Source organism: Oryzias latipes, chromosome 7 (assembly GCF_002234675.1).
Source record: "Oryzias latipes chromosome 7, ASM223467v1".
In the NCBI taxonomy this organism is placed as follows: domain Eukaryota; kingdom Metazoa; phylum Chordata; class Actinopteri; order Beloniformes; family Adrianichthyidae; genus Oryzias; species Oryzias latipes.
In genome coordinates, this window is record NC_019865.2 from 31203531 (window position 1) to 31219943 (window position 16413).

The 16413-nt window shown below is 45.5% G+C and overlaps 1 protein-coding gene across 2 annotated transcripts; it reads right to left on the reverse strand.

Moving 5' to 3' along the window:
• Positions 1 to 1199: 1199 nt before the first annotated feature.
• LOC101162031 (polyhomeotic-like protein 2) lies at positions 1200 to 8852 on the reverse strand. 2 transcript variants are annotated; one of them, XM_004086378.4, is made up of 7 exons: positions 8643 to 8852; positions 7080 to 7242; positions 5584 to 5662; positions 5218 to 5329; positions 4924 to 5053; positions 3879 to 4110; positions 1200 to 2600 (listed from the first exon to the last, which is right to left on the reverse strand). In XM_004086378.4, the coding sequence occupies exons 2-7, from the start codon at positions 7215 to 7217 to the stop codon at positions 2446 to 2448; spliced, it is 846 nt and encodes a 281-aa protein (XP_004086426.1). In that variant the 5' UTR covers positions 7218 to 7242; positions 8643 to 8852; the 3' UTR covers positions 1200 to 2445. The 2 variants fall into 2 exon arrangements, with proteins under 2 accessions (XP_004086426.1, XP_011471290.1); XM_011472988.3 differs by lacking the exon at positions 8643 to 8852 and adding an exon at positions 8535 to 8611.
• Between the last annotated feature and the right edge of the window lie 7561 nt (positions 8853 to 16413).

The window sequence follows — 16413 nt, forward strand, 5'->3', positions numbered from 1 at the left end:
GCACACGTGTTCTGATTGAACGGTGTGTGTGTGTTCTGATTGAACGGTGTGTGTGTGTGTGCACACGTGTTCTGATTGAACGATGTGTGTGTGTTCTGATTGAACGGTGTGTGTGTGTGTGCACACGTGTTCTGATTGAACGGTGTGTGTGTGTTCTGATTGAACGGTGTGTGTGTGTGTGCACACGTGTTCTGATTGAACGATGTGTGTGTGTTCTGATTGAACGGTGTGTGTGTGTGTGCACACGTGTTCTGATTGAACGGTGTGTGTGTGTTCTGATTGAACGGTGTGTGTGTGTGTGCACACGTGTTCTGATTGAACGGTGTGTGTGTGTGTGTGTTCTGATTGAACGTGGCATGAATCTGAAAGCCAGTGACAGCAGACCAAACAGGACCTGCAAAAATAACTGTATCTAAGGACGTGTCCTGGTAAAGTGAGGAGAACAGAGGAACTGTTCCAGGATCCTCTCTTTGACCACAAGCTCTTTCCAGCCACATGCAGCTTGTTTTTCTTTTGTTGGTTGCTGTCATCAATTATTTCATTCTTTTCTTCTGTGTGGTGTCTTCTCGGACAGCCATGGCACAAAGGTCAAGCAGTTGACCTCTGGTTCAGCTCCTGCCTCGTCAGCCCATGCGTTGAAGTGTCCTTGGGCAGGACTCTGAGGAGATTCCAGCTCACGTCACACGTCATCTGGATTCTCCCGTGACGTCTGTTCTTCAGTGCTGTGCGTTAAGACCAGAGCTGGAAGGTCACGCTAGGCTGCTGTAGGAAAATCTCATCTTTACAAGATCGTTGGGGCAGCCGTGGTGCAGAGGCTGAGCGGTCGACCTCTGATTGGATGACTGCAGGTTTGGTTCAGAACCGAGCGTCCTTGGGCAACACCCTGAACCCCCACATTGCTGCTGGTGGTTACGGTGCGACAATGTGTGTTCATGGATGAATGGAAGTGACTGATCAGTGCTTTGGAGGTAGTAAGGCGCTAGATTTCTGAGCGTTCAGTAAGTAAAGGCCCTTCTTCACAGACCAGCGTTCCTGCTGCATGGCTGCCTGATGAGGCCTTGCTTCCTTCCTTCCATAGCGCTCCATTTATTCACAAATGCTCTGCAGGAACTCAAGCACAGCGACCACGACAGAAGCTGCACCAGAGCAGGAAGGAGGAAACCGTTTGGACCCCAGAAACACCCCCATCAACCCAGGACAATAATCTAAGGGTTTTATTTACAGTTTGCATTTTTCAGTGTTAAAAAGTAACAAAATACACAGATTTTTCCAGAGAGCATCAACGCCAGTAAGGCTGGATGTTGTTCTACACTTTGGTAACGGTTCCAAGACCAACTTTTTTTCAAGCTGCAGTGTTTTGTCCTTCCTGTGGGCCCAGACCCGATCATGGAGAGCAGCGTCGCTCAGCCAGAACTCCACACAAAAAGAGACCAAAACCAGAATCCAGAAAGACCTGAGCCAATAAAAGGTGTTCAGAACCAGTGCTGTTGATTCATTCATTCATTTGTATCTTCAAATGTATTTTTGTTACAGTTTCTTCATGACCTCGTCTGTCAAAAAGACTTGAAATGAAAAAAGATCTAAGAAAAGACAATGTGCTCCAATACATGAAAAGATGACTGAATCTGTTGGGTTTGGTTCTGTTTTTACATCCCAACCAGAAGAAAGGATGTTTGTGAAACTAAGATGTAAAAACCGGAAACTAAATCCTCCAGATGTTTAAAGAAGAAATGCCAAAAACCTTTGATTTTCCAACCATCACTTTTGCACAGAGAAACCAGGAAGAACCTGTTTCTGTTGTGACTGGTTCACACAAACAAAAGGAGCTTTGTTCTGGCGTTCTCTCCCAGACTTGGTTGTGGTTCTGCCATCCTGTCCTGATCTTCAGCTCTGGATGTTCTGCGCCATGAGGTCCGCCGCGTCCGTCTACGCCCCGTGTCTGTGCCTCTCCTGGCTTCCAGCGGATGATGCACACAGAGGAACCGTCGGTCGTGCTCCCATCAGCCTTTCAGAGCGAAAGCTGTGGGTTTGCAGCCACCATGAGGATGTGCGCTGGCATCCAGGATGACTGCAGGCTTTGCATGGAAGCAGATGGTGAAGAACTCACAGCTGACACCGATGTCCCACTGCAGCTGCTGAGTCTGAGCTGAACGCCAAGCATCGCGCTCCTGAACGACAGAAAGCTACCCAACAACGAGCCTCTAGGAAAACTACTCCACTTCTCAACACAGCCTAGCTAGCAACTTTCTCTCCAGCATGACGTCACCTTTCCTGAAGTCCGTAACGTAACGGATAAGGAACAGTAGCCTGATCTGAGGTTTGAACTGTGGGAACCTGAGTGTTCCTGTTTGTCTGCCAACAGCAGCGCTGCCATTAACTCACCTCTGTGCACGCGTGTGTCTGTGCATGGGTGTGTGTGTGTGTGTGTGTGCACAGCGAGGCGGGCTACGGGTCTCTGAGCATGCTGATCTGAGCAAAGATTTTGAGCGCTGGGCCCAGTTTGATGTTCATGGTTCCCATGAGGTGGTCCTCCTTCAGCAGCAGCAGCGCCTGGCCGTCGATCTCCTGCGAGCGGAACTCCTCTGCGCTCTCCAGACAACCTGCAGCCGCAGAGACACAGCACCGTCAGCTAAGGTCACTGAAACTCCGCCTCCTCCTCCAGAACTCTGTTATTCTACAGCTACAGAGATGGAGGGCACTGCACACCTCTGTATTAAAAAAAACAATGTTTGCAGTGAAAAAGAACTGCAATTCACTCATTGGCCCTCAGTGAGGACACAAAAAACATGCACAAAACTGTAATCAAACACTCAGAAACTACTATTTTTTATGATTTCCTGATAAAAGATGCATAAAAAGGTTATGGAATATGCTAAAGCTTAGACTCTGAATGTGCTGTGAGGACTGATGTCTGGTGTCCTCGTCCAGAAGCAGAAACAAAAGCCCGTTTCTGTCTGCTAGCAGTTTCTGCAGATCCTCCAGCTCAGGCGTCTACAGCCTGCGGCGCCGGAGCCACGTGTGACCCCCTTTTGTGGCTGTCTGAAGACAAAACAATCAGACGCGTCAAACTGTATTCGACTCATTCACAAACAGTTTAGGAACCTGACTACACTACCCATAATGCTCCAGCAATCCATCTGGCTTCATAGTTTGCCAAAGCTTAACATTTTATGTACCACAGAAAATAGATCTGAGGTCATTAAGTACAACTGAAATTCATTCTTAAGGTGGTATTTAAGGCGGACCGTCTATAATTGAATCAAATTTAAGGATTTTAAATGCACCATAAGTCAAAAAAAAAGATGATATGGGTCAATGAATAAGCTCTAATTTAATCTTAGATTGAATCTACATCTCTGGCTGAGATGCTCCAACATCGATAAATAAAACCATGTCCAGTTTATTTCTTAAATCCTTTACAACGCACTCCTTCAGACTACCTACTGCTATAGCCGCTGCATTGACATGATCTTTTATTTTGAAAGGAAGTCATGTGAACCACTGTCAAAATGTTATTGTTTTCTATTTCAGAAAAAGATGTTTATTTGTGTAAAAAGAACTATTGTGCATTTATCCTAATTGTAATGATAAATACACATCAGTGTCTTGTTTCTAAAGGGGGGGGTCAGCCTTTGTGGCTCCTGCTGGCTTGTTGTCAGTGAGACAGACTGTACCGCTCTGTGGAAACAAGCCTTAAAAAGACTGCAGACCCCTGATCTAGATCATCTCTATCAGAGTTTTTTCTGCCCCGTGAAGGTCGTCTCTTTTGACCTGACATGGTTCAGAGAAGGAACGCTTGTGAACACTGAAGCTTTTGGTCAAACGGAGTCTGCAGTTCCACTTCCTCATCATCTTCCCTCAGCTTCAGCAGCACACACCTGGCAGGGAGGAGATGAACTCGTAGACGTCCTCCATGTTCCACTGGCCCGGGTCGCTGGGTAGGAAGGTGTGAGGAAGCTCAGAGCCCAGCACTGCAGGGACGCCCTGGGACGGAGGGGACAGAGGGGACCTGTAGCCGGACAGGTCCGAGCACTGACTGGACTCTCCCTGAGAGGGCTGGACTGACGGAGCGGTGGAGGGAGCTGCCGGCGTCTGCACAGGAGGAGTCGTCTGACAAGAACGAAAGAACTGGACTCAGAATAGCTTCACCGTTTGAAAGACGTTCAACTGAGGAACCCGGAAAAGCTTCCCACATTTACAAAAGCTTTGATCTGTTTGGTTCTGACTTGACCCACTCCAATGAAAATCCTGTTTTTGGTGTTTTTTGACATGTTCTAGTACCATTTTTCTCATGATGGAGGAAAAATATACAGAAAAATAAGATTAAAACTACATTTCTGAGTATTTCTTTATCCAAATTGTGGCGGATCAGGAACAGATGAAAACCCCCACTTTGAAAGAGCTCAGGTTTCTGACACAGCAACTGAAATGGGTGGAGCCAAAGTCTCCCTGCCCCACTGACATGCATCCACTGTCAGACATTCAGATCCACGAACGTCTTTGTCTTCCTGGTCTGAGCTGGAGTCTGGATCTAAACTGTACGGCTCAACAGCTGCAATATTGATGATTGATGATGTTTTTGTTTTTTTTGCTACGCTAACTTTAGTTTCGGGGTTGTGGGGGCTGTAAGCTAGCTGGACTAACAGTCCTCAGAGGTGAATTTGTGATGAACTCCTGCTGCTCTGCAGAAACTATGTCCTAGAGACCGACACGGGTTTGGGGATTCTGGCTAAAAGGGCATCATCAGAATGAAAAGACCACTTTGACAACAGATGAGAAGAGGATCGGTTTGGAACTTTAAACGGTTTTAATCCAAAGGGAGTCAAACAGATGAACATAAGAAGCACAGCACACTCGTACATACAGTGAGTGTGAAAACATTTGGACAAATGAATCCAAACAAACATCGGCTTCCTCTCTCACCTTCCTCTTGGAGTCCGTCTGGGCATTTCTGGAGTTTCCGTTCAGCACCCGCTGCTGCTTCCTCAGGTTCTCCAGAGTGGACTTGCGGTTCGGAAACAAACCCATTCTCTTTGTGCATCCCACATTGTAGCTGCAAAGACATGTTTGGGACGTTGGTTAAACTCAAACCCTCTGCCTTACAGACACAGAGGAGAGGGTAACAGAGAGGCACCTGAGCCTCAGACCAGGATTAATACGTCAATATAATCGGATTGTTTGTTTGGTGTCCGGCCATGGCCTCACTGTGGCTCTTACCGTTTAGCACACACGGTGGAACAGAACCTCTTGGACCTCTTAAAGATGTAGGCAAAGTCCACCTGGCCGCACAGCTCACAGGTCAGCATGGGCTCCTGCTTGGTCTTAGTCTCTGATGGACAGCAGAGGACAAATGTCAACACCATCGAAAGAACGTCTTCAGGAGTCCAGGGAAACATCATGACCTATGGCTGTTCCACTCGTCACCATGAGGGGCGCTGTTGTTCAAAAACAGCATCCGTGGTTTAGGAAGTAAACCTTAAACAACAAGAGCTTCAAAGCAACGGCTGTTTCTGGGTTCCAGCATCTGCCTGAGCCACCGAAGCAAACATCTGCACCATAGACCCCGGAGGGGCGGAGCTTCACCTTTGGACAGGAGGCCATCCATCTTTGAGTCAGCGGTGCTCCTCCTCAGGCTCTCGATGGAGAAAGATGGGCGCTCTACCTGTAGAGAGGAAGATGGTAGACAGCATAAAGATCACTCCTCAACTGAACGTCTGAGGATGACATGAATGTGTTCAAGAGTCGGAAGTTTCATCGGTTTCCCTTCCTGCGGATAAACAGCAGCAGAGAAACTTCAGGTGAAGGAGGGGGGCACTTAGACAGGCTGTGAACTTCAGGAAATGTCTGTTAGCCAAGATGCTTAACAGTCCGAAGACTGCAGCTTCCATCATGAGAAGCTGAGATGAGACTGAAAGAGCAGCCAGTTCTCAGGACGGACAGGTCTCTCGCTTTCATCCTGTCCGTCCTGCGGGTTTCCAGTCTGAACAAACTTTGATCCTGTTTACTGAGATGTGATGAAGAACATTCGTGAAGAAGACAACCTGCAGGCTTTGAAGAAGCTCAGTGGTTTGGCTCTATCATCATCATCATCATGCTGCTGTCTTCTTTGATGAGAAACAGTCACTAATCCCCCCACCCCACCCCCACCCCACCCGCTATGTGTGTTTTTTTTATTTTCCAGATGGATCTTTTAGGCTAACAAAATAGTTGTGCTGCTAGGAGCAAGAACTGGCACTATGTGATACAAATCTTCATAAGAGGTGGCAGAAGGCAGGACACGGGTTGACCGGTACGGGTGCTGTGGGCTTTTGGGGCCCTTGGAGGGTCTTAGAGAAAAGCAGCTGCATCTTAAGGCGAGTGCAGGTGTGTCTAGCATGCAGCCCCCTTAAAGGACAACTTAAAGAATGGAACGTACCATTGTTGTGCATGTGGTATGTGTATTTGGAAGAATTGGTAAGGATAATGGAAGTTACACGCACTTATGATGTACAGGCCATGCTGTTGTACGGTGTCCTTACACCACACACTAGTCGTTATTAAGGTGCGAGTACTGGCTAATTACAGATTGCACACAAATGCGGAAACTGGCGGGCGGTGCAGTCTGCAGGATTTGAGGGCTTTGAAAGAATGACAGATTGGTGCGACGCGCCTACGTCTCGCCTACTTCACCCTTGCTTGTTGTACTATGACCCGTCGCCTGCAGCAAACACGTAGACAAATGTACATGAACATTTTCACCACACTGGTTGATCATGTGATGTATAACTTTCATCTTTTGTGCAGGCCACCTGTACCCTGTCCAGGTTAGCCTATTTCTCACCCACAGACGGCCCATATCCACCTGTAAGGGCAGTTGGGACTGAATCTTAAGGCTCTCGATTATGTGACACCAAAGATTCTGAAACACTATGAGGTTGTTTTGGTTTGAATGAAATGTTAACTAACAAAAATACTAACAAAATAAAAAAGACACACACCACTGTAATCATTGCCAAAAGACAAATTCCTTTGGGCAGAATTTATAGACATGTCTATGTAGCAGTGACGGTTACAGTGTTGTGCTTTGCATCAGTACTCACAGGGAAAGGCTCAGCCCCTTCCTGGATCACAAAGCCCTCTATCAGATGAGTCAGGATGTGGGACTTGTCTATGGTCTGGACCGGTTTGCTGTCTCCATTGTGATGGCTGCTGTGAGTGTTCCCATTCCCAGAGGTCATGACTGGAGTGCCGGCTGCGCCTCACCTGTCAACACACAGCAGCAGGTAGACTCATGGAGGGGGCTCACCAGAGGCGGGGATGATACTGACGCACGGACGCAATCACTGCCCATAAACTGAAGCTGCCCCCACGGGCTGAAGCTGCCCCCACGGGCTGAAGCTGCCCCCACGGGCTGAAGCTGCCCCCACGGGCTGAAGCTGCCCCCACACGCTGAAGCTGCCCCCACGGGCTGAAGCTGCCCCCACGGGCTGAAGCTGCCCCCACGGGCTGAAGCTGCCCTCACACGCTGAAGCTGCCCCCACACGCTGAAGCTGCCACCACGGGCTGAAGCTGCCCCCACACGCTGAAGCTGCCCCCACACGCTGAAGCTGCCCCCACACGCTGAAGCTGCCCCCACACGCTGAAGCTGCCCCCACACGCTGAAGCTGCCCCCACAAACTGAAGCTGCCCCCACAAACTGAAGCTGCCCCCACAAGCTGAAGCTGCCCCCACACGCTGAAGCTGCCCCCACACGCTGAAGCTGCCCCCACAAACTGAAGCTGCCCCCACACGCTGAAGCTGCCCCCACACGCTGAAGCTGCCCCCACGGGCTGAAGCTGTTCCCACAAACTGAAGCTGCCCCCACACGCTGAAGCTGCCCCCACACGCTGAAACTGAAGCTGCCCCCACAAACTGAAGCTGCCCCCACGGGCTGAAGATGCACCCACGGGCTGCACCAAGTGGAACTGTGTCACTTCGGACATAAAGAACCAACTTTTAGGGCTGAGTGGATTAAAGCGTGTCTTTTTAGTGCCAGAGCTCAGCACCACCACGGCATCGGGATGGACGTGTCCCCTGAACCCCACAAAGGAGCACCCTGCGCTGGCGTGGGCCCCCCAGGCACCGCGGCGGCTGCCATGGAGCTCCTTCAGCGTAAATCCCAGCGGAGAGAATCCATACGTAATAAAAGGGGGATTCAACAGGCGTACTCATCAGATCTGGCAACATTTCATCAGTGACTGCTACTTAACCGTTAGCTTGTTGCTGAGTTGAGAAAACTTTGGTCACTATAACTAGTTTTTAATGCGGTTTTAAGCTTTACACTTTCTGTGTAGACTCCTAAAAAGTACCTTTTAGTGAACTTTAGACCTTTTATTTAGAGGCTTTAGTTGGGTCCCAGATTTCTGTGAACTCACAGCTACAGCAGGACTAAAGACAACTAGTAGACTAAACCTATGCAGAGTTAGGAAATCGAATTTTCCGTTCAGTCTTGCTAAGCGAATCCGTGTGAAATGAATTCTGGCTGAAGGAGAAAAGCTTCGGAGTGGTTCGCTTACTTGAACCGTCCCGAAAAGAGTTCCCGGCGCTCCACTCGCTAACAATGAAGAGGGGAGAAAAGCCCTTTGTTCAGCGGCTCCAACCAAACAACGCTTTCGTTTACTTACACTCCCTCCGCCGGAACGGCGAGGAGCCAGCGCGCCACCGAGCAAGCCGAGGAGAAGCGGGGCGCCGCGGTTACAATAAAACCTCTTCAGATAACAACCGACTCATTGCTTCGCCGTGTTTTGCTGTTCTCTCTTCGGTCTCAGCCTCTTTGGGTTGGACCCCGCCGCCAGTCAGAGCTACGTGATCAAGTGAAGCGTCCTGATGGAGACTGCATCCGGCTGGACCTTCAAAATAAAAGCTGATGTCATCAAAAACATCTATGATGGTTTTGTCCCATGGAGCTACAGTCAGGGCCATAAATATTTGGACATAGACACATTCTTTCTCATTTAGTTTCTGTACATTACCACAGTGAATTTTAAATAAAACAACTCAGATGCCATTGAAGTGCAGACTTTCAGCTTTTATTCTATGGGTTGAACAAAAAGATTGCATAAAAATGTGAAAAACTAAAACATTTTTTAAACACAATCCCTTCATTTCATGGGCTTGTAAGTAATTGGACAATTGACTTCCATGCTATTGCATGGGCAGGTGTGGGCAATTCCCTTGTTATGTCATTATGAGTGAAGCGGATAAAAGGCTTGGAGTTGATTAGAGGACTTGTGCTTGCATTTGGAAGATTTTGCTGTGAACAGACAACATGCGGCCAAAGGAGCTCCTCCATCCAGGTGAAAGGAGCCATCATTAAGCAGAGCAAACAGAAAGAACATGCCAGAAATTGCTACAGTATTAGGAGTGGCAAAATCAACAGTGTGGTACATCCTGAGAAAGAAAGAAAGAACTGGTGAACTCAGCAACGCAAAAAGACCTGGACGTCCACGGAAGACAACAGTGGTGGATGATGGCAGAATCATTTCCATGGTGAAGAGGAACCCGTTCACAACAGCAAACCAAGTGGACAACACGCTCCAGGAGGTAGGCGGATCAATATCCAAGTCTACCATAAAAATGCAGCCAAACTGATTGGGCAGCGTTTCATAATACAGATGGACAACGACCCAAAACATACAGCCAAAGCAACTCAGGAGTTTATTAAAGCAAAGAAGTGGAATATTCTTGAATGGCAAAGTCAGTCACCTGATCTGAACCCAATTGAGCAGCATTTCACTTGTTGAAGACTAAACTTCAGACAGAAAGGCCCACAAACAAACAGCAACTGAAAGCCGCTGCAGTAAAGGCCTGGCAGAGCATTCAGAAGGAGAAAAACCAGCATCTGGTGATGTCCATGAGTTCAAGACTTCAGGCTGTCATTGCCAACAAAGGCTTTTCAACCAAATATTAGTAATGGCCATTTTGTTTTCAGTTATTTCATTTGTCCAATTACTTAGGAGCCCATGAAATGAAGGGATTGTGTTTAAAAAATGCTTTAGTTTTTTCACATTTTTATGCAATCTTTTTGTTCAACCCATGGAATAAAAGCTGAAAGTCTGCACTTCAATGGCATCTGTCCAAATATTTATGGTCCTGACTGTGCGTTTGCGGATTATTATTCTCGACTTTAATGTTCACACAAAAACGGAATGTCCCAAAAAAATCATCGGTTGTTTAGATGTAAGGAATGAAGTCAAGTAAGAACAATGTTTTTATGAAAAACTAGAATATGACTTGACCAAATGAACAGAAAAAGACACCATATTTTACTTCAAACTACAGTAATCATAAATCCAGATGATTTTTTTACTTTTTAAAAATTTAACTTAATAAATTTATCAAATCAACCAAAGTCAGGAAATATCTGGTTCTCCTGTTTTCTGGATTTTCTTCTGTGTCGGAGATACCCAGAAAAAGTCAGTGGTCTAAGGTGTCACAGAGGCACAATTCTGTTTTGTCATTTAGCTGCCGGTGTGAGGAACATCCAACAGGATTAGTTTTGGTGGGTCTGAGGGAAGTACTGAGCCCTTCATGGGCCAGTGGTTAAAAAATCTGATCACCCGTGCACACATTTTACTAATCCGTGCGCATGGATCAGCAAATTGGATTAATAAACCTGAGCCATCCATCCCCTACTGAACCATCCATCCCCTACTGAACCATCCATCCCCTACTGAACCATCCAGCCACTACTGAACCATCCAGCCACTACTGAACCATCCAGCCACTACTGAACCATCCATCCCCTACTGAACCATCCATCCCCTACTGAACCATCCATCCCCTACTGAACCATCCAGCCACTACTGAACCATCCAGCCACTACTGAACCATCCAGCCACTACTGAACCATCCATCCCCTACTGAACCATCCAGCCACTACTGAACCATCCAGCCCCTACTGAACCATCCAACACCCACTGAACCATCCATCCCCTACTGAGCCATCCAACCCCTACTGAACCATCCATCCACTACTGAACCATCCAGCCCCTACTGAACCATCCATCCCCTACTGAACCAGCCAGCCCCTACTGAACCATCCATCCACTACTGAACCATCCACCCACTACTAAACCATCCATTACCTACTGAGCCATCCATCCACTACTGAACCATCCACCCACTACTGAACCATCCACCCACTACTGAACCATCCATCCCCTACTGAACCAGCCATCCCCTACTGAACCAGCCATCCCCTACTGAACCAGCCATCCCCTACTGAACCATCCATCCCCTACTGAGCCATCCATCCACTACTGAGCCATCCATCCACTACTGAACCATCCACCCACTACTGAACCATCCAACACCTACTGAACCATCCACCCACTACTGAACCATCCACCCACTACTGAACCAGCCATCCCCTACTGAACCAGCCATCCCCTACTGAACCATCCATCCCCTACTGAACCATCCATCCACTACTGAACCATCCAGCCCCTACTGAACCATCCAACACCTACTGAGCCATTCATCCACTACTGAACCATCCACCCACTACTGAATCATCCAGCCACTACTAAGTTTCTGACACCAATCTCGGTGTCTTCTATTTTGGATTTATCATGCATCAGTTCCTGACAGAGGGAGTGAGAGAGTGTATGACTGAGAGTGGGGGCTTTAATACATAATGAAAGAAGTGGGGATAAAACATATCAATGCTTACAATTTAGAAGTAGATTTAAAGCCTCATAGACCAGTCACTCTTTTTCCAGAGAGAAATGCGTTGATGTTGTGTGATGAAGCATTTTGGAGTGAGGCAAGATACTGTGAGGGGGAAAAAAAACATTTGTCACCAATTCTGAAAAATGTTCCACTCAAGAGGAGTTTGGTCTGCAATATTCATTATTGAAATATTTCAACTTTGAGAGACAAAATGTAAACAAAGAACCTATAATCACATTATTTGATTTTTAAAGAGTTTATTCGTATGAGACCAAACTGGTTTTGTGAGAGGCAGACAAACCCAGGATAACATTAGAAGAAGCCTGCATGTAATTCACACCGTAACTGAAAACAAACTAAAAGCAGCTCTAATCAGCCTAGATGCCGAGAAGGCTTTTGATAGGGTGAATTGGGATTTCCTATACCAAACCTTAAAGAAATTTGGATTCACACAGAACTCAATTAAATGTATGAAAGCCATCTATGACAAGACTACAGCAAGAATAAAAATAAACGGCTCCCCCACATCTGTCACTCCTATACGAAGAAAAACTTAAACATCAATCTGGATATTTAGAGGTGGTCAACTTACCCTTTCGATTTAACAAATAGGATAAATGTGGTGAAAATGAACATCTTATCAAGGCTACTCTTCTTATTCCAGTCACTTCCAATAGAAATACCACCCAAGCAGTTCATAGAATGGGACCGGACAATATCCAGATTTATATGGGAAGGGAAAAAACCCAGGATTAGATATGTAACATTACAATTGCCTAACTATAAAGGGGGAATGTCTCTCCCCAATTTGAAATTATATTTTTTTGCAGCACATTCAGTGTGATTCTGAATACTATACTCTAGGTCAGGGGTCGGGAACCTATGGCTCGCGAGCCATATATGGCTCTTTTGATGGTCACATGTGGCTCGCAGACAAATCTTCAATTTTTTTTTATTCATCAGACCAGTCCTTCTCGGGCGCAATGCGATGCCAGAGGCGCGCAGTAGTAGCGGTGCTTGGAGAGAAGGATCTGCGCCAGCATTATCACTTTACTATTATCTATTATTTCACAGAGTTTGTACCACCCGGAAACCTGTGAATTGCCGTGCCTAAAACTGCGCGCTCCCGTCTCTGAGAAAGAGCGCGCAGTAGCGGGGACGGGATGTGTGAGGGAGAAAGCAGAGGGTGAGGGTGGGGTTGTGGGCACGGCCAGTAGGTGAATCGCGCAGGGATTGTAAAAACGTAAAACCTGCTGCCCGTCACTCACTGCAGCGTGTGAGTGTGTGTTTGGCTCCAGGAGTTGCTGAATTAATTTACGGCATTTGTTACAGCCAGCATTAACCAGAATAAAGAACCTTAAAAGAGGTTAAGTCTCAGTGTGGGAAAAGGACACCACATTATTGTATGGCTCTTTCGAAATTACATTTCAAAATATGTGGCGTTTATGGCTCTCTTGGCCAAAAAGGTTCCCGACCCCTGCTCTAGGTGGACAGAGATTGAGACATGTGTATCAGGACACTCGATTCAGACCCTTTAGTTGAGGAGGACTTACCAAATAACATTACCACGTTACTAAATCCAGTAACAAAATTTACTATGGAACTTTGGCAAAAAGTAGCACAGCAATTAAAGCTGAAAAAAGGAAAAAGGGAAAGAAAATACTTAAATGGATTTATCTTGACAAAGATTTCAAACCAGCAAAAGACGATTCCACATTTAAGCAGTGGAGCAACAAGGGGGTTACAGCCTTTGCTACAATCATAAAAAAGAACAGGATGGGGGACTTCCAGGACATAAAGGTGGAATTTGGATTCAACAATCATGATTTTTCCGATTCATCCAGATGAGGGAATATTTTAACAAAGCAATTAGATCAGAAGAGGGGAGTGAACAAAATCCAGTCTTAGAGGCAATAATTGGAGCGTACCAGAATAAAACATCCAAAATCATTTCTAAACTGTACCACAGCCTCATTTAATGTCAGAAAAACACAACTTTTTATGTTAGAGAAAAGTGGGAAAAGGAAATGTCAATCACCATTTCAGAGAAAGAATAGTATTCAATATGTGCATTAACTCAGTCTTCTACCACATCACTGAAATGGAGGGAATTCAATTGGAAAAATCTCAGAGGTGTCAGGGTGAGGGGGGCTTGAGAGCAGGTAGGACCCAGAAGCAGAGGCGGGAGGCAAACGGTTCCAAGACTAGAGGGTTTAATAGGACAAACAAAAGGCGCTGCAGAGCAGGAATCAAAACAAAACAAAGCTTACTGTGGCGTGGCAAGAAACATGGAACATGGCATGAAGGGACGAAGACAAATGAAGACGTTAAGACGCTGGGACATGAAGACGTTAATGGACCAGCACAAGAGGAAGGCAGAAACCAGACTTATATACAGACAGGGCAGACAAGACACAGGTGAACACGATCAGGGCAGATGGGGACCAAAGGAAGTACAACTCAAGACATGACAAGACAGGAACCCTTTCAAAATAAAACAGGAAACAGAACCAAACAAGACAGAACAAGAACTAAAAAAAAAACCAAGACAAAAACAAACTCAAACCATGACAATAGGCTTTTTTTGGTACACCTTCAATTAAAAACAAACAATCAGCAGATCCACAGACGTGTTGGAGACAGTTGATACAGTAAATGCAAATCATTCTCATATCTTCTGGAGCTGTTTGCAAATAGGATCATTTTGGCTTTCCATCCATCATGTTTTAACAAACCGGTATAAATGCGTTATCGCTATATTTTAAATAAGGTGTAGAAAACAAACTCCCAGTTTTCACAGAGTCATTTCATTTCTCACTGATTGTATCCCATCTGGTAATGTCAGAAATAAGTTTCAGACTGATCTGATGGAATAAAAAAAAAACTCAATTGAAATCAGGTATGAATGCATTTTTTTGTCAACACATATTAATAACGCATTTATACCTGATTTCAATTGAGCCTCATTCTAAAAGTCCATATCAGATCAGTCTGAAACTTTTTAGTGACATTACTAGAAAAGGACACTATAGTTGAGAAGTGAAATGACTCTTTGGAAACTAGGTTTTTTTTTCTACACCTTTGTCAGCATACACCAATAACGCATTCATACCTGATTTCAATTTAGTCTTATTTTAATAGTTCCACATGAAATCAGTCTGAAACCTATTCTGTGACATCACTAGATGGGATACTATAAGTGAAATTACTATTTGGAAAGTAAGAGTTTTATTTTACACAAATGTCAACATTGTAGTAAGTACTCCTCAATACATGATTTAAATTGGGTCTTATTTTGAAATTCCACATCAGACATATAAATACATATATACATATAAATATTGGGGGGGTACGTGTGTGTATATACATATAATTTGAATGACATTTTTAATTTCAAAAAGATTTCCTTCTTGCTGTTACCCCAATTTATAAAAAAAGTGGCACACTGTTTTTAGCCGTTGTGCTATCCTAGACACTTTAACATTGGGAGTTGGGTCATCTAGACCCACTAGACAGTGCTCTGAACCTTTTTTCTTCAATGATTTGTGATCTTCACTGGTGTCCATGGATTACATGAAATCTTTCCACCTTTATCCACCTTTGTCATGGTAGGGAGAACACGTCAATGGAAGGGTGGGGTCATCTAAGGTAGCACAAGGGTTAAGAGACTTGACAGCCATTTGACGAGAGAGGGCTGGCCGCCACTGCAGTCACAGCAGGTTCCAGTAGCTAAATGTGATTATACCATGGTCCGGGTGAATACTCGATTCTGATTGGCTGCTGGGTGTACATTAAAAAGTGATATACCACAGTGAAAACCGCAAGGTGAAAAAATCAATTCCAGTCAAATAGCTTAAATGTTTCGTATCACTGCGCCGGCTTCTTTAGAACAACCTTTTGGTTTATCATCTGAACAAAAACAAGCGGTAAGAGGAGAACCTTCTCTCTGAACTGATGCTTTATTTAACCCATCGGAAAGATCAGCATGTATATATCGCAGAATCTTGACTGCAGCGGAGGGCCGCACCATGTAACAAATAGTCCACTTTTTGTGAGAAAAGCGATCCAAATTGGGGGAAAAAACAAGAATTAAGGACTTAAAACTGGTTAATATGTATTGCTTTTGTAAGTGACCATGGTATAAGCGGATTAATGGCCTTCGAAGTGTGGGTTATTACTTTTTGACGCACTTTGCTGAAGCAACCGTTCTCCGCATTCAGGCTTCCACAGAGTGCGTTAAAAAGTAATAATGCACATTTCGTCGGCCATTAACCCTTACATAATTCACAGCTCTCTCCATTTTCATAACTCTCCTCAGAGAATAAGCGTTTGGTTTTGAGTTCATCATTATCTTGTCATCTGCTTTGCCACTCTTAGTCTCTTAATTTGTTCACAGTTTAGTCACACTGGAGTTTTTTTTTGTTAAAGTTTTTAGTTCTCATCATCAGAGTCATTTACTACATGCTCCTGATGCTTGTGGACATCTGAAATGACTTCACTGCAGCTGCTGAACTAAACAGTTTGAACCTTTATTTGTTGAATGTAATCTTCATAAACGTACATCTGTGTGTGGGGGTGGGGGTGGGACATCAGCGGTGGCGTCACGTCTGCTCGCTCGCACACGCCGCACATCCTTCTTGCGCTTTGCAGGTGCTGACAGCATGCAGACACCTGTGCGGCTCCGCGGCAGCTGACCCCCACCCTGCGGCGTCTTTGAATCCG

Bases quoted from the DNA above. Each gene is read 5' to 3' on its own strand.
- LOC101162031 (XM_004086378.4), bottom strand. From the start codon at position 7,217: ATGACCTCTGGGAATGGGAACACTCACAGCAGCCATCACAATGGAGAC. The intron at 5,054-5,217 runs GTAAGAGCCACA...ATGTCTTTGCAG, and splicing joins TCCACCGTGTGTGCTAAACG to CTACAATGTGGGATGCACAA. The intron at 2,601-3,878 runs GTGTGTGCTGCT...CTGCGGCTGCAG, and splicing joins GTTCATCTCCTCCCTGCCAG to GTTGTCTGGAGAGCGCAGAG.